Source organism: Erythranthe guttata, chromosome 10 (genome assembly GCF_056151865.1).
Source record: "Erythranthe guttata isolate IM_541 chromosome 10, IM_541, whole genome shotgun sequence".
NCBI lineage: Eukaryota > Viridiplantae > Streptophyta > Magnoliopsida > Lamiales > Phrymaceae > Erythranthe > Erythranthe guttata.
Genome location: NC_142542.1, coordinates 5,863,600 through 5,888,641, shown reverse-complemented (window position 1 = coordinate 5,888,641; position 25,042 = coordinate 5,863,600). Strand labels below are relative to the sequence as shown.

Genomic DNA, 25,042 nt, shown 5'->3' with positions numbered 1-25,042 from the left:
AACTCGCGAAAAAAGAAAGTGAATTACTATTTTGGTTTGAATATACTCTCAAATCTCGATGATCGCCATTCGGTAGTACTCTTCAAATGTATATACTTCAGTTCAGACTGTTAAAACTTAAAACAACTTTCTTTGGACAGTAAAAATGAACTTTTACATATGATTTAAAAAAAAAAAAAAAAAAAAAAAAAAAGAGAAGAAGAATCTCTTCATATAGTCTAGTTGATAAGAGTCATCCGCATGTAGAGGCAAGCAATCGTTGCATATTCAATATCGGTCGCTCTCAGCAAACGACTTGTTCATAAGATTTACTGCTGAATCCATGAACTGAAACCAATTTAACAAGAACAAACTAGTTAATTGCACGCAATAAAATTTTGAAAAAAAAAAAAACGTATTTTAACAATTTGGTAGGAAAAAAGAAAACGGAATTTTTACCTTTCCAATTGCTTTAAGTTCCCGGCCGACCGGTTCCATAAACTTCAAGTCCACTTCAATGGGCCATACCTGCACAAATGACAAGACAAACGAATCATCACATTGTTATCGGATCTTCTGTTGGATCCAAATCTTCATGTTTGCAGTACTATGCAGTTCATATTAAACACCATAGAAGCACAATTCATACGTGTACGAATAGAATTTTACACAACCAATAATCAAGAACTGAACTGTTTACAATAACAGCTTTCTTCTGTTTGCTCTGTTCCGAATAGATGAATTTGCTTTCTACCGTTAGATGGCGATGATATATGCATCGTGAATTCTTTTTTTTTCTTGAACGGAAAATATTTTGAAAAAAATGGAAATGCACCTTAAGACCAAGTAATTTGACAGGTGTAACTTGTCCAGGCACGATGCAGTCTGGCCCAGCAGCTTCAACCACAGCCCCTTTCCCTAGCCCACTCCCGATCGGATCTTCGTGCTGAAAAAGAAAATTATAATCGAAAACGCACGAGAATTTCAACACCACAAACACAGTGACATTAATATCCAAAATATCCATGAGGCATAGATACATAACAAGACTTTATATATAATCCATGAGCTCGATGATGCAACTACATGTTTAATCGATTATTATCGATGAAAGAAGCATTGAAAAACGCATTAACATTTGCATTAAGATCCAATATTATGTATCGATTTTATCCACTTCTTTGCTGTTTTTAGAAGAAGCTATTAAAGCTTAAAATTGCAGTATTTTCTCTTGGATTTTCTCAAAGCAATTTTCAACAACTCTCTCTCTCTCTCTCTCTCACACACACACACACACACACACACACACACACACACACACACAAAAAAAAAGGGATTAAACATGAATCGTTCATCTAAAACTAAAACTACATAAATGCATAAATCACCTAACCCAATAACCATAAAGCTTGTGGCTTTACAACGAAATAATCAAACCCTTGTATAATAAAACCACAATCAAAGGCCATAATTGATTAAAAAGAAAACATCAAGTAAACAAAAACACACATACTAAAGAGATGAATTATACAAATAATAACCTTCATAATAAAGAGGGCATAATTGGAATAAGGAGTCTGCTGGAGCCGAAGAACGGGAGAATGATGAATTTTTGGAATGGGCTTAACAGCAGAGGATGCTGCTCTCCACGGCACATCGTTTTGCAGGGCGGCTCCTCCTTTTCTCGACATTGTTTTTCAGTATTTTACTGCGCAGTGTGATTAAGATTATTTGCTATAATCCTCTCTGCTTCAAATCGGATGAATGAAACAGAAATTGGAGCAGTTATGAAGGAGAATTTCTGGTGATTGCTGTTGTTTCTTGTGAAGATAAGAATTTGGATTTTGTGCTGAATTAAGAGGGATTTATGGTGGTGGTGATGATTTAGGGGTGAGGAGGAAGATGGGAGCCGATATCGTAATTAACTGGTGTTAGACGCCAAAACGACGTCGTAATCACTTCACGACTTTAATTTTTGTTTTTTTTTTCGTTTAAATAGCACTTTAACCCCTGTGGTTTTAACTTTGTGCACATAAGCCCATGTAGGATGAATATGATTTTGACTCCAAAGATCAGGGACTAAAATGAAATTTTACCCGGCCTTTACCTCGCTGTATGTAAACATTATCAAACCCTAACTCAAACCTGTTGAGGAATACGACGACAGTTTTCCGTACAAGACCGTTGATTTTGATGTTCATGAGTTGGTTGTTGAGAAAGAGAGAGAGATAGATCAGCTGAGGTACATGGACGATACGTTGGATGGTATGGCGTTCTTCATTGGGACGGGGCATGGGCTCGTAATCGAAGGAGACGACGAAATGGTCAAGCATAATGTGGAGCCTGATTCGATCTATTTCACCGACCTGGATGCACTCTGTCCGACGCCTTGGAATCGAGATATTACAACGTACGGTGGCCACGATCTCGGCATCTTTAATTACAGACAAAAGAAATCCTACCCCCATCAAAAGAAAGGCTCGCAGAGTCTTTCAGAAAATATAGAAATATGTAAAAGTGAATCTACCCCTATCTGAAGAAAATGAAATTGTGGCACACACGTCATACGACAAACTCAAACCTACACATAAACAAAGCAAAAAATCTCCAGCAGATGAAGGTATTGATATGATTAATATGACTAATTAGTAATTACATCAAGTTTAATTTCTAATGGCAATTAAACTACTGTGGGAACGAAGTGGCTGATGAAGGTATTCAACGACTAAGTTCCTTGCATAATCCATAGGGAAAATTTTGAAGTAATCAAAAGTAGGAAAATGCAAAAAAAAAGTTGATGAAATAGAAATAGTCCTCACTGTTATGAATCTGCTAATTTATAAAGAAATAAAACAATTCTCTGCAAAATAGGTAGAACTGTATTGATGAAAAAGGTAATAAACATTCGATACAAACTGGACAAAAACTCCATCACAGCTATACTACTCTACCTACTTTAAGTGATATATATCATAAAAGCATACAAGAAAAATGTAGATATTGATGGTCTATAAATAAAAATACTCCAAAGGAGACTTGGGGAGCACTCAGATGTCTTGAAGCATGATGAAAGTGTGAGTTCTCAGCACAGTCATCAAAACGGAGACGTTTTGATGACTCAAACTTAAAATAAAAAACGTGTTTTGCTTGAATAGACGGGCGCGCTACTGTAAGTGTTGCGACGTCGTTTTAGGGAATTTAAGGAAAAATTGAAAAACGGTTAATACCGTTACACGACCCTTCCCTTCCAAGAGCCATGACTCATGGCTTGAAGCTTGGGAATTTCTCCTCCATCTCAGCTGCAACTTCCCACGTAGCTTCCTCCACTGGCAGATGTGCCTATTCCACTAGCCATTGCACTTGAGCCACATTATTGTACTTGACTAACCTCTTCTCTCTCACAGCCACATGATACAGTAGGAACTGGTTCTGCTCATCCAATGGAGGTAGGGTTGCTGTGACCCTTGTAGTATCTCCAATATGCTTCTTCAGCTGTGATACATAGAATGGGTGTACTCTAGCATCTGCAGGTAATTGTAGTTCATAAGCTACAACTCCAATCCTCTTGGTAATAAGAAATGATCCACAATACTTCGGAGTTAATTTCCATATATCACTCTTCCTCAAGCTCAACTGTTTGTAAGGTTTGAGTTTTAGATAGACCCACTCCTCTTCTACAAACTCCCTCTCACTTCTATGCTGGTCAGCATACAACTTCATCCTTTGTTGTCCCTCAGTCAACAACTCCTTCAGCCTCTAAGATACCATTTGATGATCCTTAACCTATGTTTCCAGTTCTCCTATCTTCCTTAACAAATGGGGTCCATATCCAACTTGAGGTGGCTAGGGCCTCAAATGGGGTCATTTGGATGGATGAGTGGTGGGAAGTGTTATACCACCACTCAGCCAAGGGAATCCAAATACTCCATTTCTTGGGCAACTGCCCATACATGCACCTGAGATAAGACTCAAGTCATTGATTAACTCTCTCTTTATGTCCATCAATTTGGGGATGATGGGTAGTGCTCAATTGTTGTTACACCCCCAAGTATTGCATAAGTTTTTTCCAAAACTGGCTGGTGAAGAGAGGATCTCTGTCTGAGACAATGTAACTGGGAATGCCATGGAGTCTGTATACCTCCATTACAAATATCTGAGCTAGTTGTGATGCACTAATGGGTTGGCTGAGTGCTATGAAATGGTTGTACTTAGTGAATCGATCGACAATCACCCAAATTCTACTCTCATCAAAAGAAAGGCTCGCAGAGTCTTTCAGAAAATGTAGAAATATGTAAAAGTGAATCTACCCCCATCTGAAGAAAATGAAACCGTGGCACACACGTCATACGACAAACTCAAACCTACACATAAACAAAGCAAAAAAATCCAACATATGAAAGTATTGATATGATTAATATGACTAATAATTACATCAATTTTAATTTCTAATGGCAATTAAACTACTGCGGGAACGAAGTGGCTGATGAAGGTATTGAACGACTAAGTTCCTTGCATAATCCAGAAACAAGTTGAGAAAATGACCAGAATATTAGGGAAAATTTTGAAGCAATCAAAAGTAGGAAAATGCAAAAAAAGTTGATGAAATAGAAATCAATAGAAATAGCCCTCACCTTCATGAGCATCATCCCTCTGCAGTGGTTCCTCCGCATTCGCGTCCTTCGCCGGCGCTTCTTCCGCCTTCTCCGCGACGTGTCACGACCCACCAGCTTTGGCCCAACCATTTGCCATTGGGAGGTCAAGATGTCCAAAATTTAGCCCAAATAGGTTGGGCCAACTCCTTGAGTTGGCAGGTTAAGAAGTCCAAAACTTAGTCCAAATAAGGTTAGGCCCAAGTTGGCCCAAATGATATTTTGTAGAGATACTTTAGAGTAGGACTGTGCGTTGGTTGGTTTGGTTAAAAACCATCCATAAAATCAACCCAACCCATCCAACCAACTTTGGTCAATATTGGAAACCATTATCGACCCTATTTATATGGGTCGGTTGATGGTTTGGTTGATGGGTCATCCATCTAATTATTTTGTTAATTTTATTTAATATTTTATTAATTGTTACAATATTATATATTTTATAAATTAAATATGACTAGTTCAACAATATTCAAATAAAAAAAATTCAAAACATTACGGGCCATATATATTGCAATTAAACATGAATAGTTCGACAAATAATAATCGTCCAAATATTTATACTATGGTTATGTTTGTTACCATTTTCAAATTCTTTTCACACTTTCCCGAAAATGAAAATTATTTTTCTACACTATTTTCAAAAACTTTCCCTAAAACAAATTCAAATATTTCTCTCTCTAACAAACATGATTTGACTGCTACAGTGAAAATTGTCTTCACTAAAATACAAAATCAAATTACTTTATCTTTTAAATTCTTCTTCCAAAATACATTTTCCCAACACCTTTCAGACATGATTTGACTTGCTACAGTACAAATTGTCTCCTCCCAAAACACAAACAAACTTTATTTAATTTTCAAATTATTCTCCCAAAATATCTTTCCCCAAAATAAAATGGAAATAGAAGCCCAAAAGCTTACCAAACAGAGCCTATATGTCTTAAAATTAAAATAATTCAAAATAGATAATTAGGTTAGATTTATTGCTTTTAAGATTTTGGTCAATATTAAACAATTTAATAAATGTGATATAAAATAGAAATTTGAAATTAAAATATTAAATATTTTAAATAAAATTAATAAATAATAAATTAATAAATAAAGTTGGTTGGCTGATATTACCCGACTAACCAACTTTATAGCATATTAGAAACCATTATCGACCCTACTATACATGGGTTGGTTGAGATTATCGACACAACTTAAATGGGTCGGTTGATGGTTGATTATCCGTCACAAATTATGGGTCGAAAATGGGTTGGTTGGTGGTTAAAATCGATCCATGCACAACCCTACTTTAAAGTGTTCTAGTGAACAACTCCTATCCGTTAGATCAAATCAATCTCCACCGTCCATTAAGGAGGTGATCAAGTATAAATAGGGGTAGGGTTCTCATTTGAATCATCCAACAAGAATCCAACATATCCACATATCCAAGCACTTATGCAATACCGATCACTTAGCATTCGCAATACATTCGGGAGATGATAGATCATTTAGCATTCACAACACATTCGGGAGATGCTGACTTAGCTCACTTAGCATTCGCAACACATTCGGGAGATGCTGACTTAACTATCGGTTCACGGTTCATTGTTAAGGTAACAAGATTGTCACGGTTCACGATTCATTGTAAAGGTTCACGATTACTTTTCACGATTCATTGAATGGATAAACGACAATTTATAATGGATATAAATTATAAAATAAACATGTCATCAATTCATTTTCCATATATTACTTCATATAGATATGTTTTAATTGGAGTAAACAAATTTTTTGTACTCCTAATTATTTTTTGTGCACTATTAAAAGGAAATCTATATCTATATAATATATAAAGGGAGAATACACAATTGAAGTTTTGACATCTTCAATTTTGATCCCAAATCTTTTCATCTCTTTTATTTGTGGACTTCTTTCCTTAATTAGTCTTTATTACATTTTGTCTTATTTATTATTTAACTTATTTCAAAAAATGATTTCTTTATTACATTTATGTTAGTTATAAAATAAATTTTATATTGATATTTAATAAGGAAATTTCAAATTTCCATTAATTTGGCCAATCATATCTTTTATTTTTTCTTACAAATTTGAATATCAGCATTTATGTTAATTATATAATAAATGTTATTTCCTTATTTATACATATTTAACTTAATTATCATACTCAATACAAGTATATAACCACATTTTTCATCCAACACCAAAGCAAAATTATCCACCCTCATCTTCACCTTACTCCGACGCCAGAAGCAAGAAATAAAAGAAGAAAAATGTTGGCTGATGATATTTTGTTAGTGTTGTTTTTTCCGTTTTTACTATTATACTTTGTATACAATTTTATTTCAATGATGTTTTATCATTTTCATTTACTTGTTTATTTCTCTTTCTTTCAAAAGATATTTTAAATTACCATTCTATTTTATTTCATTTTTTTTAATAGATCCATTCAAATCTTTATACATTTTTTTAATAAGTTTGAACTATTCTTTTTTATATTATGTTCTTTTAGTTTTGGTTTTATTTTCATATTTTAAATATCTCCCAATGTTAATGCTATTTATTTTTATATAATAACTTATTAAAAATGTATTTTAACTTATTTTTATATAATAACTTATATGATAAAGCATCACTGAGATAAAATTGTATAAAAATTAAAATAACAAAAACGGAAAAAACAACACTAACAAAATATCATCAGCCAACTTTTTTCTTCTTTCATTTCTTGCTTCTAGCGTCGGAGTGAGGTGAAGATGAAGATAAAAATGGGTGGACAATTTTGCTTTGGTGTTGGATGGGAAATGTGGTTTTATACTTGTATTGAGTATCATAATTAAGTTAAATATGTATAAATAAGGAAATAACCATTTATTATATAATTAACATAAATGCTGATATTCACATTTGTAAGAAAAAATAAAAGATATGATTGGCCAAATCAAAGGAAATTCGAATGTTAAGGGAACAAGCCTGTCAGGAGATGACATTATTGTTAAGGGAACAAGTCTGTCACGGTTCACGATTCATTATAAATTAGAATATGTTTGTTCTACAGAAAAATAAAAAAAGCAAAACTAGAAGATAGTATGAGTGTATGACTATTTTCCCAGTAGATACACCTTGCAGCAGCAGAGAAATGACAAATCGAGATCCTCCAAAATAGAAGTGCTTTGTTTAATTTGGGATAGCAAACGTTAAGGATTGAACAACTATACAGAAATACCCTTCCGAGATGAACAACAATACAGAAATACCGTTCCAACAATACAGAAATACCACTTCCACACGAAACTAGGCACATGAAGAGTTATCTTTTGACGCAAGAATTTGAAATAGATTCTTTAACCCTTCAACTCATATTACACCAGTAATCATATGTATTAATTAGGACTATTTTTGAATTCCACCTTTAACTGAACCAGATTCCCAGCAATAATTATTCTCAACACATCAAGTTTATCATGAACAACATAAAACAAGGCCAAATTTTAATCTTAACACAAATTGATCTAATCGTACTCAGCAAAAGAAAGACACGTAGAGTTTTTCAAAAAATACAGAAATATATAAAAGTATAAGAGTATCGAGCTCTAGCTCGCTCTCTCTCTCTCTCACACACACACACAGAAATACACACTTATGTTGAGACGAATGGTGCATATTGATATATGGGGAGTCAGGAAGCCCTTCTTGTTCTGGAGTGGATAGGGATGAACCCTATGCTGGTTTTTGTTATGGCGGTTCAGGGAATATTTGCAGGATTCACTAATGGATGGTATTTCAAGATTCCAGACAGCAATGTGGTACATATATACATACATATAAGTACACATAATCAAAGCAAAATATCTCCAGCAGATGAAGGTAGTGATATGATTAATATGACTAATTACATCAAGTTTTAATTTCCAATGGCAATTAAACTACTGCGGGAACGAAGTGGTTGATAAAGGTATTCAATGACTAAAGCAATTTTGCTCATCTAATACGCAAACACTCCATCAAATCGGTTACGATTATGGCAATATTTCACTTGGCCAAAGCCAGAAATGTAGGCCAGTGCAAAACGGAGAGAAAAACAACGCACTTACGTTGAAAAAATAACCAGAAAATTAGGGAAAATTTTGACGCAATTAAAAGTAGGAAAATGCAAAAAAAGTTGATGAAATAGAAATAGTCATCACCTTCATAAGCACCATCCCTCTCCAGTGGTCCTTCCTCCTTCGTGTCCTTCGTCGGCGCATCCTTCGTCGGCGCTTCCTCCGCCAGGCGCCGCGGCGGCTCCATAAACTTTAGTTACAAACAAAATGAAGCTAATAAAACACACTGTAAAACGTACATTAAAACATACATTAAAACATAAACACACACCCCGACGCATAAACCAGTGCGTTTGGCGGAAAATACCGAAAGAGAAATGCGTGGCCGGAACAACGACGCCGGTGGTAATAGAAATGTGGGAGACGACGATCAGATACGCAATGGAGCTACGAATCCTTTTGTAGAGTACAATAAGTTTTGTCGCCATGTTTTCTCTCTCGATTTTTTTCTCTCTAGATTTTTTTCGATCGTAATGCGTAACCCGCCTCTGTACTGTTTCAGGGAAATGCAGAAGAAAACAGGGGAAATAGAGAAGAACTGGGTGATAAACTGCGTCACAAGGGTGTGCCAACTGCAAGGGTGTGCCAACTGCAAGGGTGTGCAGTTAAGAAATGGGGTGATCCACTGCGTCGAATTTTTCTGTTATTATCATTTTTTTCTTTTTCTGTTATTATCATTTTTTTCTAAATCGTCGTGTTATTTTTTAGTGATTTCTAATTTTAGCATAATTAATTTATCGAAAAGATATATATTGCAATTACCTTTATTGAAGGTGAAGGAAGACCTATCCAAAGTATTTCACCAAATGCATGTAACGTTTAAAAGACCATAAAACAATTCCACATAATTTGTGAAATTTTTGACATAATTCCCTTATGGGTTGTTCATAATCGAAGGTAAATTTTTCAGACATTATCGACAAAGATTAAAGACATTCCTTAACGAATTTGAGAACAGGTGCAGCTAATTCATCTTGATGTTTAGAATAACGATGATCGGCCCCTTGAATAATTTCCAACCAATGATTTGGTATTATCTTCGCAAACCCCAGCTCAGCGTCTTTGACTGAGATATCTTCATCGGCTGATCCATGAACTGTCAATACCCTGTATGTATAATATATACACGCCTTCAAAACTTAACGAGACCCTTTTTTTTTCGTTTTTCGTTTCACTTGGTTAGAGGTCAAAATTTAATAAAACGAAACTGAAGATCAAACATACCTGCATTTCGGGTCAACTGAAAGGCACGCCTCGTGCATGTTTGTATTGAGTCTCTCCATCATGCTCTCCTCTGTGACTCTATATTGAACACCACCTACGAAAAACAGACCAACACTCGATTTTTTATTTAGTTAAAAAAGCTCTCGTGCAATAAACATAATCCGTCGAGTGAAAATACAGCATGAGATTTTGCTAATAAATGAATTACCTGGTAGTTTAACATCAATGTACCCGTCTTTCTTGAGTCTTTCCGAGTAATTTGCACCGAGGCGTTCTTCAATGCCTTTTTTGAGATTATAACGACCGGAGATATTTACCACAGCACCTATATCGTGATACTTGGATGCATACAGAAGCACAACATTGCCACCTGTAATATGTGGAAACGAGAAAAAATCGAGATTTCGTCACATAAATCCAAGAACTGGAAAGAGGGCAAACCAAGGAATATTTTGTTGTTTATACTACGAATCAGATTGCCCGATGGATGCATTAACTCGGATATATTTAGTTCTGATATACCTTTACTATGCCCAACGATAGCAACAGTCGAGCGGTTTATTCCGGTGAAGTATTCAACCACAGCTCTCAAGTCTTCAACCTCGCTATAGTAGTTACCATATTGAAACGAGCCTTCGCTTTCTCTGAAAATCAACCATAAAGCATGAAACCCATATTTTAAAAAAAAAAGTACCAAGTAATTAATGTGTTTCAAGACTTTACCCATTTCCAGCAAAATCGAAGCGAAACACACTGATTCCTTCCTCTTCTAGAACACTGGCAAGGTTGACCACAAGTTTGCTCTCCTGCAGATTGAAAAGATTTACAGACGAATCCAATAAATTTTGCCAGTGTTCTCAAATCATTCTACGAGAAAAAATGAGAAATAATGTCCTCGTCTTTTGCAAAATGTACGAAGTTGAAGGTGTTGTTAAGTAACTCCTCGTCTATCACCATTGTTCACTCACCATTGTTTACTCGGAGAAAGAAAAATACACAGGCACTTGATATGACCTAGGGTGTAATTAAACAATAAGAAAATTGAAAAAAAATAGCACAGAGTAACCAAGCTAAAGAGAAGCTTTACCGACCTTTGAGGATCGAAAACCATGGCACAGAACTACGATTTGTGGTGATTCAGTTTCATGCAATACACCCACAAGTTTTTCACGGCGCTTGTTTAATATTATTATCTTCTGATTCATCTCTGCAGAAGCATTGTAATCAATATGCAGTAATAGGGGTTCAGGGGTGTGTGTGTGTGTGTCTATATATATATATATATAACACACTTGTATTTAATCAGGCAACATTCAGCTTTACATATGGAATAACCAGTTTCTGAACCACAAGCAAATTACGCAAGCAAATATTGATGCTATAATTTAAATCACAGAAGAAAAAAAATGGAAAATTGATGATTGAAATTCAATTATTCAACAAAATTTCATAACATTCATAATATAAGTAATTAATTTGGCGTTGAAGAATTGTTTCTGACCTAGGTTTTGAGCTGCGGCGACGAGGAGATTTCTTCTGTGCTTGATGATGATTTTGTTGCGCGGAGAAGAAAAACTCAAGTGAGCTGAAAAGGGTTTCTCTTTCCCAATTTTCAGATTTGGGTGCACCACTACATTCGAATTTATCAGCATTTTTTTTTTTTTTTTCTTCTTTTTTTAATTAAATTAAAAAATATCATGGATTGTGAATGATGAGGTCCAAACAAGATAACAAAATAGCTTCTTTTATTTAAAATTTCCCTTATTACTTTTTTTTGTTTCAAATATTGAAATTCTTATTTATTTTGACAACAAAATACATTGCATTACTCTAATAAAAATTTAAAAAAAATCAGAGGAATCAAAATCAAATTTAATTAGTAGTAATAGTAAAATTCCAATAAAAATAATATAACATTGCAGTTAGCATATCTAAACAGTAGCAGTAAACAGTGTAATGTCTTACAATCAGAACAAAAACATGTTAATATTACAAACAAGAACCAAATAAATAAACTGGAACATCAAATTAAACCAGCAAAAACATTACAAAAATAAACAAAAAAAAGATTCAAGCACGCCTTTTGCTCAACCGCCACGAATTAGGCTCGTGATATCGGTCATACAAGGGCTCAATCCGCTCTTGCCTCTTTCGTTTACTCATCTTTGTGGGGTCCGACACTTTGAAGAAACGTGGTGCCAGCTCAACGAGCCACTTGGGGTCTATAACCGTAACTTCACGCATATACTCTTTAGTTGTCATAACCAGCTCGTGGTAAATAACCCAATCGGGTTGTCTTTGGAACAGAGCACTGCTCGGGTGTATGTAAACTGGCTGGTTCTCGACTATTGTTCTGTATCCTTCTTGTGGGTCCTTTCTTGCAGAATGGAAAAAGAAGCCCGCAGCTATTGCTTTACGAATCTTCGAAAAATTCTTGCCAGCACTAACAACATCCAATTTGTACCTGTTGAGACGGGCACGAGTTAGAAATGTGTAAAGATTAATTTTTTTTACTCGCGTATTTATATCAACTAGAAAAACTCAGAATCTTGAAAACCATCGTATTTGAATAATCAGAAACCCAAAAAGTGAGATAGACTAACTATTTGGCATAAGACGGTTAAGCCTAACGCGTAAATCTTATAGCTAGAGTCATATTTCACAGAAAAATTGTCCAAAGAAGTCTGTTACTTTACATCATTACACGAAATCTACTTCAGATGCGTAGTAATTCAATAAGAGGTGAAATCTTCAAGGAGCACTACTTCACCAACAGAAACCCCAGCAAAGAACCATCAATTGTAAGATATTTAACATTTCATCGCTATGCATGTTTATATAAACAAAGAATCATTCAGAAACAGAATATGGGCATAGAAAAAACAAGGAATGGAATTACGTACTTGTCCATGATGGATAGAAGTTGCTTCCTTACATCCTGCGCTCTTCTCAACGATCGGGACTGAACAAAATTCTCAAAGCACCACGGACCTGAGAAATTTTTCGCTTTCCAAGCCTCGTAAACAGCAAGTAGAGTCAAATGGTCTCCTTCAGGCTGGAAAAACTTGGCCCTTTTCTGATCCGCCTGCGCTTGTTTCTCCCTTGGTCGGTAGAAGATATTTCCGGTTTGAATCATCGCAATAATTGTCAGAATCTCGTCACTGCATCCAAGATCTACACTTGCAAGAAGCATTTTCGAAAGTGGAGGATCCAATGGGAATTCAGCCATTTTCCTACCCAACTTAGTGAGAAGCCCCTCTTCATCCAGTGCTCCTAAACTGTACAGCTGTTCCATAGCAGAAAGAAGTGCCTGAGGCGATGGAGGGTCCATAAAATCAAAAGCCATTAGATTATTGATACCCATAGCTTTCAGATTAAGAGTAGTCATCCCTAGATTAATCCTCTGTATTTCCGGAATAGATGTCGGAGACATCTCATTGTGGAATGCACTCTCTGTATAGAGGCGATAGCACTTCCCTGGTCCTGTACGTCCAGCTCGCCCAGCCCTTTGTTTGGCCGATGCTTGTGATATTGGAGTTATCACCAAAGAATCGAGCCCTTGTTTAGGATTATACACATTCTGCTTTGCAAAACCAGGATCAATAACGTAGAATATTCCATCGATGGTCAAAGAAGCTTCGGCAATATTAGTAGCAACAACTACTTTTCTTTTTCCTGGAGGCGCAGGATCGAAAATCCTCGACTGCATCTCACTGGGCAAGGCACTGTACACAGGCAAGATAATCAGCTCAGGCACACTTTTATCTAAACCCTTCATCCTCTCGTATAAGCACTGACATGCGTAATCAATCTCTTCTTGACCGGTCAAAAAGAGAAGAATATCTCCCTCGGGTTCAGTCAAGTGAATCTGCAACACGGTGATCAGAGATGCATCGAGATAGTCACTCTCGGGCTGCTTCGTGTAGAGTATTTCCACAGGAAAAGTTCTTCCCGGAATCGTGAAGATGTTGCAGTTGAAAAAATAACCCGAAAACTTCTCTGCATCCAAAGTTGCGGACGTGACAATCAGACGAAGGTCAGGTCTCCGCTTCACGAGCTGCTTCAACAATCCGAAGAGTACATCCGTGTGAATAGTCCTCTCGTGAGCTTCGTCGAGCATTATCACCGAATACTGAGACAAATCTTCGTCGATCAGAATCTCCCTCAGAAGCATTCCATCTGTCATGTACTTGATCACAGTCTCCGGACTAGTGCAATCCTCGAAACGAATTGCATATCCCACTTCTTCGCCTAAACGACAACCGAATTCTTCAGCAACTCTCTTTGCAACAGACATTGCAGCCACCCTACGAGGCTGCGTACATCCTATTTTTCCCCTAGTAGTGTACCCTGCCTCGGCCAGATACTGTGTCACCTGTGTAGTTTTGCCTGACCCCGTTTCACCAATCACAACCAGGACCTGATTATCGTGACAGGCCTGAACAAGTTCCTTCTTCAACTTGTAGATGGGCAGACTTTGCCTCTGTTCCTGAAGTGAAAGCTTCGATCTTTGTCCAAAAGTTAGCGCTTTACCATACGCATCTTTCTTCCACTCCGGCATGTCGTACGCGGACAACCCAACACCTCTCAATTCCTGAGCTAGATGCCTTTCACCTGTTTCTGGCATTGGATCTTCCCAAGGACGATTCAGATCCTTTGGAATCGAATCCAGCATTGTCCGTTGCTGTTGTTCCCTAACTTCCCTCCTCTCCTTTATCAAAGCCGATTGCAGAGCTGCTGCACGGCTCAAAGATCCCTCTGGATTCTTGAATATCTTCACGGGTGACATGTCAATAGAATACCTAGTTTGCCCCTGCAAGAAAGCAGGTTCATCCTCATTTAACTCAACTTCGAGCTCCTCTTCCGCTCCTTCCTCCTGATAAAGCATGCCATCTCCATCTTCATCAAACATAGGATAATCCTTTACACTCATAACTCCAGAAGCTATCAACTGCTTCGCCTCCCATATCTCGGGCGAGCTCATTCGCTTTAGCGGCCTTCGTGAAGGCACAGCATCGCTTTCCTCTGTGATCCTAATTCCCGACAGACCAATCCTACTCCCCATCCCTCCACCATCATTCCTACCCGAAGGATTCGCAGTCAAACCATCATCCCCATCACCCCTCTTCAAGGGCAACAAATCCTTCCCACTGTTCTGATCCACATCCCTCATCGATAAACTCAAATTACTCCCACTCATGGAGATGACCTTCACGTACACCTCCTGGTCCCGCTTCACTACATCCTTAGCATTCGAAATCCTCCTAGTCGCCATCTGAGAGACATGCACAAGCCCCTCTTTCCCTCTAAAATCATTAAACTGAACAAAACAACCCTTGTCCATAACCCTCGAAACCCTTCCCTTGTAGATTTGGTACAATTCCGGTTCCCCAGAAACATTACTTTTCTCCTTCCTCTTTCCTTTCCTCTCATCATCTCTCTCTTCCTCGTATCCATTCCTCCAATCCTCACCCCTGTCACCATGTTTTCTCCTATCTCTATCATCACTATAACCATCTCTATCGTTGTTTCTGCCCCGTTCCTCCCTATCCCTGTTTCGAACCCTTTCCTCTCTCTCCACATATCTCTCTCTTCCCCTATCATCTCTATCTCTATCCCTTCTCCCATCTCTACGGTCACCATCCCTAACCCTAACTCTATCCCTGATCTGTTCCCCATCGTCATCTTTCTCCAACCGCCTCCGGTTTCTGGCTTCCTCTTCAATCTCCCTCTCCAATTCCTTCACCCTCTCCTTCCCATCCTTGATCGAAAGGGCGGCGGAAATTTCTCCCTCCTTCTTCGACCCCTTGTCGGATTTCGGCTTCGGCTTGGGCGGCAATATTGCGTGGATAATCGTGAGCAGTGTCCGTACGAAATAATCCGGCATCTCAGCTCCGTTCTCCTTCAATTTAGCATCGAACTCATCAACGGTTTCGCAATTCTGACCCATATCCGTGATGAACTCGGCCAAAGTTTTGTTGCCACATCCGAGATGGTTTTCTAACTCGGAACACACTTTGGAAACAAGAGAGAGATACTCTAGTTTCTTCAGCCCATCGGTTTCGATTTCTGCCCCCATCTTTTACAGGAAAAAACGCAGAAACACCTGTGGATTTATAAAAACCTCAATAATTCTTTGTGTGTGTACTTGCTATGGATACAGAAAATACCTGTAGGAATTGGCGATTTAGGGTTTTGGTTGAGCGAGCAGTAAATTTGGGTTGGGGGCTTCTGCTCGAAGGGGGTGAAATCAAATCGAAGTATACCTGGGTGTGGATACGGCGTCGTATATAAAAACGAATTAAGGTAGGACAATCCTAATCTAACTCTAATGGAATTTTGTAATTGTCTATTTTTTTTCTTTTTTCTATTAGTGAAAACTCTCTCTAGTGTTTTTTTAATAAGAGTGGATCCACTCACATTTTTCATATTAGTACTAGATCCACTATTTTCTTTATACCCCTTATACCCCTCTGAAGGCACGCATCGATTAAGAAAAAGTGCATCTCACATGACAAAGCACTGCTATAATCACTCACCCAAATCCCCCATTCCTCGCACCCACCTTCCTTCTCAACTGCCACTACCAAAACAAAATCTCAAAACCTCTGAATTCAACTACGTCGGCGACCATTGTAGGCCAGAAAAATAAATCGACGAAGCTTCCAATCAACGATGAGAGTCGCCGTGTTCTCGTATCTACGTCGGCAGCGAACTACTACAAGAAGAACTATTTTTGTGCTATTTTTTATCAGTATGGTCGGCTCATACAAATAGTCATGTTTAAAACCTACTACATCTTTTTCAAAAAACCAACCCTAACTTTTTTTGTGTGTGTTTTTGTTGTACAAGGGAACGACAGATGAAAACGACGAAATTTTTTTGACTCCTGGACACAGGTTAATAAATCTAAAATATTTTTAAATTATTTAGTCGAATTTGATAATTACAATTCTAGTTGTATTATTTGTTATTTATAATATGAAGTATGTTTTGTTACACAAATGGGTTTGAAAAACCTGCTGCACAAGTTGTGTGAAGTTTGTGGTTTCTAGTTAATATTTTTTTATAGTTGATTACAAAGACAAGTTTGAATAGGATGTGATTGGGAACGATTTTGGAACTTTATTTTTAAGAAAATAGTAGTTTATGAATAATAGTTGTTTAAAGTATTTGTTGTCGTTAAATTTGTATCCTAATGTTGACCATATGTTGGCACTATCTGATTTCTAATACTTATGTTGATTGAAGAACTAATAGTAGATTTAAAAAAATAATAGTCGATTTCATAACAGTTGATTTACATGAAAAGTTGCTTATCATCTTAGTTGATTGTATGTTTGGAAAATTCCTTGCATTTTATTTTAAAAACAAAAAATGTGGTAAAAAATAGTTCATAAAAGTAGTTGGTAATTGTGTTCTTTGCATGTTTGACGGGAATTGCATTTTTTGTTTGCATTACGTAATTAATTATGCCAAGAAAAAAACTGCAAATTAGTTGTTTACATAATGTTGATCTATATTGTTCGAACACATGGCATGAAAAAGATTTGTCCTCAACCTCGACCTCACTGAAGAAGATCAAGAGAAAAATAGTCAGTGATGTGCCATAGCAAAAAATAGTGTTAATTGTGGCGTTGTTGTTTTGTATTGGATAAAGGACATATTCGACCATCAGTCAACGTAAGAGGATGCCGAAAAAGATTATCTCAAAGTATGCAAGGCGGTTGTGCATACTTTACTAGAATGGGGGAAGGATAAATATTACAATGCTAAAGAAAATAGTGAATGCTTATTTTGTTCAATAATTTTGATACTAAATAGGATTTTCATTGTAACGCATATTTGATGTGCATTTTCTTTTACTTAATGTTCGAACATGCTTAGTGATTTTGTACTTTATGAACATCAAGTAGTACGACTGTCATTTCAACTACAAACAACATGCCATTTTCAACTCAATTGCAGTTTTTTATGAAAATAATAATAATTCAACTATTTCTGAAATCAACCATTCTATAATCAACTACATATTAAAATCAATACATATCTATTATGCGTTGATGCAAATCAACTATTTTCTAAATCAACTATTTATTCAGTCAACTTATATCCATTATAGTACATTAATACAAACCAACTATTCCTTAAAACAGACTGTTTATTAATTCAACTATTTATTAAATCAAACACATCTTCAAACTAGTGCGGTTATGAAAACAACTATTTATTAATTCACATTATTCCACCATCAAGACCATTAATCACAACACATGCATCTAAATCCGTTAATCACAGCAAATGCCTCTGAAGCCATGGGCAAAGCAACATTCCTGTATTTCACATAGAAAAAAACCTCATTTTATGTCCGACGAACCCTAACGCGAACAATACACACCATAAATCCTAACGGAAGGAGGGGCAAATAACTTCGTCTTAGAGTTCCTCGCCAACGACCTACCTAGTTGATGATTTGTTAGTGATTGTCGTCGTGGGAGTTCTGATTGTTCTTCTACTTTAGATCGGCCTACAGAGAAGGGAGAGAAAGAGAGAAAGCGAGAGAGGAGAGAGATGAGAGATAAAGAGAGAGAGATCCATATTAATTCAACCGAGAATTTTGTGATTAGTTATATGACGTAAATTATAGTTCAGGGCTAAATTAGTCATACCGTGAAAATTGTTACAAAATATTAATTTTATTTAATAAACAAGGGGTTATCACTAATAAAGTAAAAGGAGGTGGATCCACCCTCATATACGTTAATGTATTGGGGGTTCTCACTAATAATCCTTTTTTTTTATTATTATTATTTTTCTTTTATATATAAAGATTTTCTAATTATAAAAAAATTCAAAATTGAAATCAAAGTTGTGTAGAATTCTTTTCAACATCAATCTCTTATTTTTTTTAACCATACATATTTAACTATATTTATATGGAAAAAATATATTTTTTTTTTGCTCTTTTAATTGCTTTATTTCTTTAGCAATCAAATTTATTTTATTTCAATTATGTTTGTATAATATTTTTCATAGTCGGTTTGTATTATCAGATTTGTATGAATGTCGATATTGTTGTTCTAATTTAAATACAAATAAATTTTATATAATAGTATAATATATATTTTTATTATAATTGTTATTGATATGCATTTAAATATATTTTTTTCACTATTTAAATTTTAGTACGGGAAGAAATACTAATATACTTAATAAAGAAAAAAATGTTTTATTCATAAATAAATAAAATGTATAAACAAGCTTTTGCAAACACCAATTTTAGTGGGCTTTTATACTAGGCTAATGGAATTGGCCCACGAGCATAATCAATTGTAGGTGGGTCGAAATTGTACGTGAACATTGGGCTAATTTTCTTTCTTAAAAAAGAAAAAGGTAAATAAATATTCAGTACAAAATGTTTTGTAGAATCTACACCTGGTAAAATTCATCATGTATTTCAACACTATTGATCTATATATTATAACACTATATACATAAGGTATGTATATATGCGTTTAGTCAGTAGTTATATACGTAGAGCGTTTAGTCAGTAGTTATTTACGTAAATCTACGATTTAAAACGACCTGATGTATTTCACCAAATTTACAATCTCATAAGCCAGTACGAAATCAAAATTGTAGGAGGATTAAAAGACAACCGACCAAACCAACCCAATCCAACGGACCGATGTAAAATAACTCTTCCCATTTGAGATTATTTGTCATATTCAATAGTCAAACCAAAAGAAAGTGACACCTAACAGCCATTTTATTTACATTACTAATCATAGTTTTCAATACAAAATATTTGCAGTCACAATCGAACAAGACTATATATATAAATATATATATATATGCACTCAATTAATTTAACCATTTAATTAAACCGTACATGGTTCACATTATAAGTTCACACCATAGATAAAAAAAAAAGATCTCACAGTAGAACCATAATGCAAAATTTATAAATTTCAAGTGAATTAATAACATTTAATTAATTAGTCCCAATAAATAATAATCAATGAATTCCAAATATAAAATTTTAATTTAATTTAATTTAAATTAAACATAGAAAGGACCACCTTGACACAATTCAAATAAGTAGACTTTGACCCATTACTTTTCTCCACCCCCACCCCCCGCCCCCTACCCCCACTGCCCCCCTGACCTGCAAATACTTTTCATTATTTGCTGAATAATATTCCAATCTCCTTTATTAAAAATAAAATAAATAATCTTCATATATCTGAACCCTGATACACACCTAATCAATAATTATGATGCATATACTTTTCATATGATGAATAAATGTGTTTTCATGGGGGGAGTTAGTTAGGTTCTTCATATATATACATACAGTCTACAGACATGTATGTATATATATATATAAAAATGATGACGACGACGATGAAGAAGATGATCGTATGCAGAAGATAAAAAAAAAAAAAAAAAAATAATGGATACGGTGTTTCTTCTTGGCGAAGGAGATCGCGCCGCCTTTCTCCGGCAAATGATGCACTCTTTTGGTTCTGTCTACGTTTGTCTTTGGTCTTACTTACCTCACCCTTCCAAGTAACTTTACTTACTTCATCTCTCTCTCTAGATTTTCTCTCTCTCTCTCTCTCTCTCTCTCTAGAATTTTCTCTCTCATGCAATATATATATATATGTATGTGTATAGCAGCTGCTTGCTAGCATTGGATGGGATATGCCGAGAACTGGCCGACGACCGGCCGAGCTCGTCGGCCGGAAGCCTTGGTAGGCGGCTTTTCGACGTCTATCGAGAATCCGTAAACTATGTTGATTCCGGGTATGTATGTATATTTAATTATATATAGAGACAATTTTAGTATTAATACAAGTTTAATTAATTAATTAATTAATTAATTTGGGTAATTAATTAATTTCAGGAGAGTGCCAGGTTTGGCTTTCAAGAGCAACATTCCATACATGGAGCTTAATTTGCATGACCTTCAAAGGCTGGTTTCTAATCAAGTCCAGCTCCAATTCTACCAAGTAATTAATTCATTAATTAGTTTATTTAATACTCATTAATTATTTTTATTCATTTTTTAATTGTTTCATAAACTTTAGCCACTTTTAACTGATTCAAATTTTTTTCTACATATTTTCTTGATTTTTCAGGAAGCTGGGATTAAGGTATGCATTCTTATTCATAATTCAGAATATATATAGATCATTATATTGTAAATTAATTAATTATTACAATTTATGTAACATGTGTTTTTTTTATATTCTAAAAATACAGACAGTCTTGTTTATGGGGTGTGCCACAGGAGAGATTGAACTAGGAATGTCCAATGATCCTCATGTAAGTAATTTCTATCTATGTATCTATATATATATATATATATATATATATATTATATATATATATATATATATATATATATATATATATTAATACTGCATACAAGAAACAACAAGTCTTACACATGCATGTATGTCAAAATAAATAAAAAAATTGCAGGTAGACCTACAAATGCAGATGAAAAACTTGTTCCCAGCCGATTTCTCCCGACCCGCCGGAGATCCGAACCAGCCGCCTTCGTCTTCATCGTCATCACTAAGATCATTATCCGTCGAAAGCCCACCGGAATATTCCCCTCTCGTACTATCCCACAACATCCCCTCCACTACTTCTTCTTTCCTTCTAGAACCTTCCAAACAAGCCGCCGCCGCCACTATTACCATCACCAGCCCGCATCACGATCATCATCGTCAAATCCGAAACATCGTTAATTTTCCGAGGACAGAAACCGAAGATGCCGCGATGACAAAGGCGATTCTTGCGGTCTTGTCTTCTCCTTCAACCACTTCGTCAACGAATAATAATAATAATTCTCAACAGACTTCACATAACAGTACTAATTATCCAAGTACTACTGCATTTACAAGGTATCGAACCCCCCCGCCCCCCGTTGCCACGTCATCATCGTCGCGTAACATGTTTAAGAGATCTGTGTTGTTCTTCAGAAACTTGAATATAAGGAGAAGCCATGAGTTATTACAAGTACAAGGAAATAGACCGAACACGACACAGCTGCACCATATGATATCGGAAAGACGACGAAGAGAGAAGCTAAACGAAAGCTTTCTCGTCTTAAGATCGTTACTTCCTCCAGGAACAAAGGTAGTACTTACGATATTGATATATATATATATATATATATATATATATATATATATATATATATGTTTATACGTAAACCCTAGCTTAATTAATCAATATATCGATAATCGAAGTTTAAAATTTGGATCTGTATATATCCATGCATGCAGAGGGATAAGGCTTCGGTGCTTAGCGGCACGACCGAGTTACTGAGTTCGTTGAAAAGTCAAGTGGAAGAACTCAGACAAAGGAATCAGATGCTGGAATCGAAGATTTCTTCGAGTACATTATCAGATCAAGTGGTGGTGGGAAATTCTTCTTCGTCTTCTGCGGTCGATCATCAAACTAGGGTTAGTGTTGAGATTACGCAGGTTCAATCGCCGTCGACATCGGATGCACGACTATTGGATTTAAGAGTGAGAGTAAGAGGAGAGAGAAGCATGTTGGATTCGGTTATTCGAATAATGGAGTTCTTGAAACAGCAACGGAATGTTATAACCGTGTTGTCCATCGAATCGAATACGAGGATGTTTGAATCGGTTCCGGTGCATGGGATAGTGCTGAGATTGAAAATTGAGGTATGGTTATTTAATTTTCTAATTAAAATTCAAATCTTATAATCTTTAATTTAAATTCATGACATTTGATTTTATGTTTGCATGTTCAACTGCATGCATGTGTTATAATTCATACCTTCCATGCATTAATAAAATCTTGATAATTAAAATTAGGGTTTTTTCTTTAATTGTATTTATCAAATTCATTGTAATTATTTTACTAAATTCAAAATCTCGTTGATTTCGTTCGCGATGAGGTTTCTATTGATATATTAATCCAATCGTAAATCCGTTACCGACATCATAGTTGACGATTTTCTTTTGTTACGATATATATATATATATATATATATATATATATATATATATATATATATATATATATATATATATATATATATATATATATATATATATATATATATATATCGTCCCACTATATTTTTTTTCCAAAATAATCAAAATAAATGGGATTAATGCACTTATATATAGTTGTCTTTCTCTTATCTTAATTTGACTATGAAGGCAATTAAATTAGGCATAAAAAGTAATATAAATTACACCAATAAAAGTGATAAGGAAATTGTTAGGAAGCTTGTTAGGTTATCACACATGCATGTACTTCAATTTTATATAATCATTTTAATTAAATATTGTGGAAGAAATTAAAATAATGTTGATTTGATGTAAGATAAAAAAGAATTATATATTAATGATTTGTTTCTTGATTTTGGTTTTGTGCGTAGGGAGATGAATTTGACGAGTCTGCTTTCCAAGAAGCTGTAAGAAGAGTTGTTGATGACCTAGATTGACACTATTTTAGACCACCAACCATCTTCCAACACGTGTCCCCACTCATGCACTAGTGATGATTCACCACTCTTTTTGTAACCTAATTTTAGCCATTAGTTTCCACAATTTTATTTTTGGCCTTTTAAAAGGTAACAATATTGTAAATCTAGAGTATCAAGAATATTTTTCTTATATTAATATATATAATTTTTTTTAATTCATCGAATATATGCTCCAAATATATTTGATGTTAATCATTTCTTTCTTAATTAAGTTTTCATGAGCCTACTATAGGGTTGAAGTCCAAAAGAATTAAATATTAATATTGCAATTAATTAAATCAGTGAAGATTATTTATTTTATAGGAAAAAAATATATGCAGACTTGTATATATAAGTTATACACACTTACACTTGTATATATATGTTGCCAATCTTGACCGATAACATCAAAGAAAGCAACGGCATCAAAATGAAGACTGATTTGATGAATTCAAAATCTGGTCAAACGTCAAAACAATTATACTTCGCTCTATAGAATATTTTTCACCTAATCAAACGTTGTTTTCATAGTCTAAACTAGTTTAATTAATTAATTAATTAATTACCCTAATAAAAAGTGCAATAGTTTTATTAAGTTTCTTGAACATTTCATCACCTAATTATATTTAAATACGCGGTACTCCCTATGTTTAATTTGGTTTTCGGGTTTTCGGGTTCGGATTTCGTGTTTCGTGTTTTCAGGTTCCTATAGGAACTTATAAAATCTTCTAGATGAATTAACTTTGTCAAATTTTACTGTTATTGGTAATAAATAATCATAAGAGTTAAGAAGGGTTGATGACTTGATAAGACACTTTTGGGATAGCCTTTGAATTGAAAATATTTCATAATTTAATATTTTAGTCAAACTATTGGTTGACCTGAATCTGTTGATTATTATTTTTCCACTCTCGAAAATGACTAGTCATAAATTGGAAAAGTTAGTATAATCAGTTAGTGCTTATTGATTCTGTGAAATCTGGAAAATTAAAAATATTTTTGCTGGAAATGATGTTGTCATCGAAATTTTGTTTAATAAATTATAGATTGGTAACCCAAATATTTAATTATTAATTTGAGTCTCAAATTAAAATTCCATAATAAATTTGGGTTTTACAAATATTCCGGCTCATGCCGCAAGTCAAGTAATCCTAATTTGTCCCACAAAGCCCTAGCTTGTAGTTGTAGCTATAAAGAATATCTTCGGTGCATGGAAAAAAGGCAGACTCGCATAGATACACATCGAGCTTCCAAGTTCAAGTCTTGAGTCTTCGCCTCGAATCCGTAACATATTTTAATTCTAGGTGTTTATACTTATTCGATTCAAGAAAATACATATAAACCAAAACCAAAATACTTAATTCTAGGTGTTTATACTTAATTCTAGGTGTTTATACTTATTCCTACCAAAGGGAGTCATCAACTTAATACATATAAACCAAAAGCTGTCACATTCTAATTCTTGATCATAAAATTCAGCACCTCCAGCTCAGAGTTGATTTTATATATACATATATATATATATATATATATATATATATATATATATATATATA

The 25,042-nt window shown here is 35.0% G+C and overlaps 5 protein-coding genes across 8 annotated transcripts; 1 reads left to right on the top strand and 4 right to left on the bottom strand.

Moving 5' to 3' along the window:
• Positions 1 to 12: 12 nt before the first annotated feature.
• Positions 13 to 1,902, bottom strand: LOC105969174 (hypothetical protein). Its single transcript, XM_012993920.2, has 4 exons — positions 1,521 to 1,902; positions 815 to 925; positions 439 to 507; positions 13 to 327 (listed from the first exon to the last, which is right to left on the bottom strand). Exons 1-4 carry the CDS (start codon positions 1,668 to 1,670, stop codon positions 268 to 270), a joined length of 390 nt encoding a protein of 129 aa, XP_012849374.1. The 5' UTR covers positions 1,671 to 1,902; the 3' UTR covers positions 13 to 267.
• Positions 1,903 to 2,541: 639 nt separating this feature from the next.
• LOC148767361 (uncharacterized) lies at positions 2,542 to 3,699 on the bottom strand. The gene is made up of 2 exons (XM_088823976.1): positions 3,368 to 3,699; positions 2,542 to 2,560 (listed from the first exon to the last, which is right to left on the bottom strand). The coding sequence occupies exons 1-2, from the start codon at positions 3,697 to 3,699 to the stop codon at positions 2,542 to 2,544; spliced, it is 351 nt and encodes a 116-aa protein (XP_088680102.1).
• Positions 3,700 to 9,537: 5,838 nt separating this feature from the next.
• On the bottom strand, positions 9,538 to 11,722 carry LOC105968464 (putative uncharacterized protein YDL057W). Of its 2 annotated transcripts, XM_088824119.1 has the most exons (8): positions 11,466 to 11,674; positions 11,056 to 11,171; positions 10,933 to 10,978; positions 10,688 to 10,770; positions 10,487 to 10,608; positions 10,173 to 10,334; positions 9,965 to 10,058; positions 9,538 to 9,847 (listed from the first exon to the last, which is right to left on the bottom strand). In XM_088824119.1, exons 3-8 carry the CDS (start codon positions 10,933 to 10,935, stop codon positions 9,667 to 9,669), a joined length of 645 nt encoding a protein of 214 aa, XP_088680245.1. In that variant the 5' UTR covers positions 10,936 to 10,978; positions 11,056 to 11,171; positions 11,466 to 11,674; the 3' UTR covers positions 9,538 to 9,666. The 2 variants fall into 2 exon arrangements, with proteins under 2 accessions (XP_088680245.1, XP_012848552.1); XM_012993098.2 differs by lacking the exon at positions 10,933 to 10,978 and having other exon boundaries at positions 11,466 to 11,722.
• A 136-nt stretch (positions 11,723 to 11,858) lies between these two features.
• LOC105968741 (ATP-dependent RNA helicase) lies at positions 11,859 to 16,330 on the bottom strand. Of its 2 annotated transcripts, XM_088823690.1 has the most exons (3): positions 16,135 to 16,330; positions 12,868 to 16,043; positions 11,859 to 12,428 (listed from the first exon to the last, which is right to left on the bottom strand). In XM_088823690.1, exons 2-3 carry the CDS (start codon positions 16,041 to 16,043, stop codon positions 12,035 to 12,037), a joined length of 3,570 nt encoding a protein of 1,189 aa, XP_088679816.1. In that variant the 5' UTR covers positions 16,135 to 16,330; the 3' UTR covers positions 11,859 to 12,034. The 2 variants fall into 2 exon arrangements, with proteins under 2 accessions (XP_088679816.1, XP_012848856.2); XM_012993402.2 differs by having other exon boundaries at positions 12,868 to 16,178.
• A 4,031-nt stretch (positions 16,331 to 20,361) lies between these two features.
• Positions 20,362 to 23,628, top strand: LOC105968550 (basic helix-loop-helix (bHLH) DNA-binding family protein). 2 transcript variants are annotated; one of them, XM_088824494.1, is made up of 9 exons: positions 20,362 to 20,536; positions 20,648 to 20,773; positions 20,874 to 20,979; positions 21,109 to 21,123; positions 21,233 to 21,295; positions 21,455 to 21,882; positions 21,961 to 22,117; positions 22,267 to 22,674; positions 23,400 to 23,628. In XM_088824494.1, the coding sequence occupies exons 1-9, from the start codon at positions 20,421 to 20,423 to the stop codon at positions 23,463 to 23,465; spliced, it is 1,485 nt and encodes a 494-aa protein (XP_088680620.1). In that variant the 5' UTR covers positions 20,362 to 20,420; the 3' UTR covers positions 23,466 to 23,628. The 2 variants fall into 2 exon arrangements, with proteins under 2 accessions (XP_088680620.1, XP_088680619.1); XM_088824493.1 differs by having other exon boundaries at positions 21,455 to 22,117.
• Positions 23,629 to 25,042: the final 1,414 nt, after the last annotated feature.

What these genes read in the sequence shown, in the direction of transcription:
- LOC105969174 (XM_012993920.2), bottom strand. Translation starts at nt 1,670, where the DNA reads ATGTCGAGAAAAGGAGGAGCCGCCCTGCAAAACGATGTGCCGTGGAGA. An exon ending in TCAAATTACTTGGTCTTAAG is followed by an intron (nt 508 to 814) that starts GTGCATTTCCAT and finishes TCATTTGTGCAG; the next exon opens with GTATGGCCCATTGAAGTGGA. An exon ending in AACTTAAAGCAATTGGAAAG is followed by an intron (nt 328 to 438) that starts GTAAAAATTCCG and finishes AATTGGTTTCAG; the next exon opens with TTCATGGATTCAGCAGTAAA.
- LOC148767361 (XM_088823976.1), bottom strand. Translation starts at nt 3,699, where the DNA reads ATGAAGTTGTATGCTGACCAGCATAGAAGTGAGAGGGAGTTTGTAGAA.
- LOC105968464 (XM_012993098.2), bottom strand. Translation starts at nt 11,616, where the DNA reads ATGCTGATAAATTCGAATGTAGTGGTGCACCCAAATCTGAAAATTGGG. An exon ending in TTCGATTTTGCTGGAAATGG is followed by an intron (nt 10,609 to 10,687) that starts GTAAAGTCTTGA and finishes GTTGATTTTCAG; the next exon opens with AGAAAGCGAAGGCTCGTTTC. An exon ending in TATCGTTGGGCATAGTAAAG is followed by an intron (nt 10,335 to 10,486) that starts GTATATCAGAAC and finishes CACATATTACAG; the next exon opens with GTGGCAATGTTGTGCTTCTG.
- LOC105968741 (XM_088823690.1), bottom strand. Translation starts at nt 16,043, where the DNA reads ATGGGGGCAGAAATCGAAACCGATGGGCTGAAGAAACTAGAGTATCTC. An exon ending in CTTCTATCCATCATGGACAA is followed by an intron (nt 12,429 to 12,867) that starts GTACGTAATTCC and finishes CCGTCTCAACAG; the next exon opens with GTACAAATTGGATGTTGTTA.
- LOC105968550 (XM_088824493.1), top strand. Translation starts at nt 20,421, where the DNA reads ATGGATACGGTGTTTCTTCTTGGCGAAGGAGATCGCGCCGCCTTTCTC. An exon ending in GTAAACTATGTTGATTCCGG is followed by an intron (nt 20,774 to 20,873) that starts GTATGTATGTAT and finishes AATTAATTTCAG; the next exon opens with GAGAGTGCCAGGTTTGGCTT. An exon ending in TACTTCCTCCAGGAACAAAG is followed by an intron (nt 22,118 to 22,266) that starts GTAGTACTTACG and finishes CCATGCATGCAG; the next exon opens with AGGGATAAGGCTTCGGTGCT.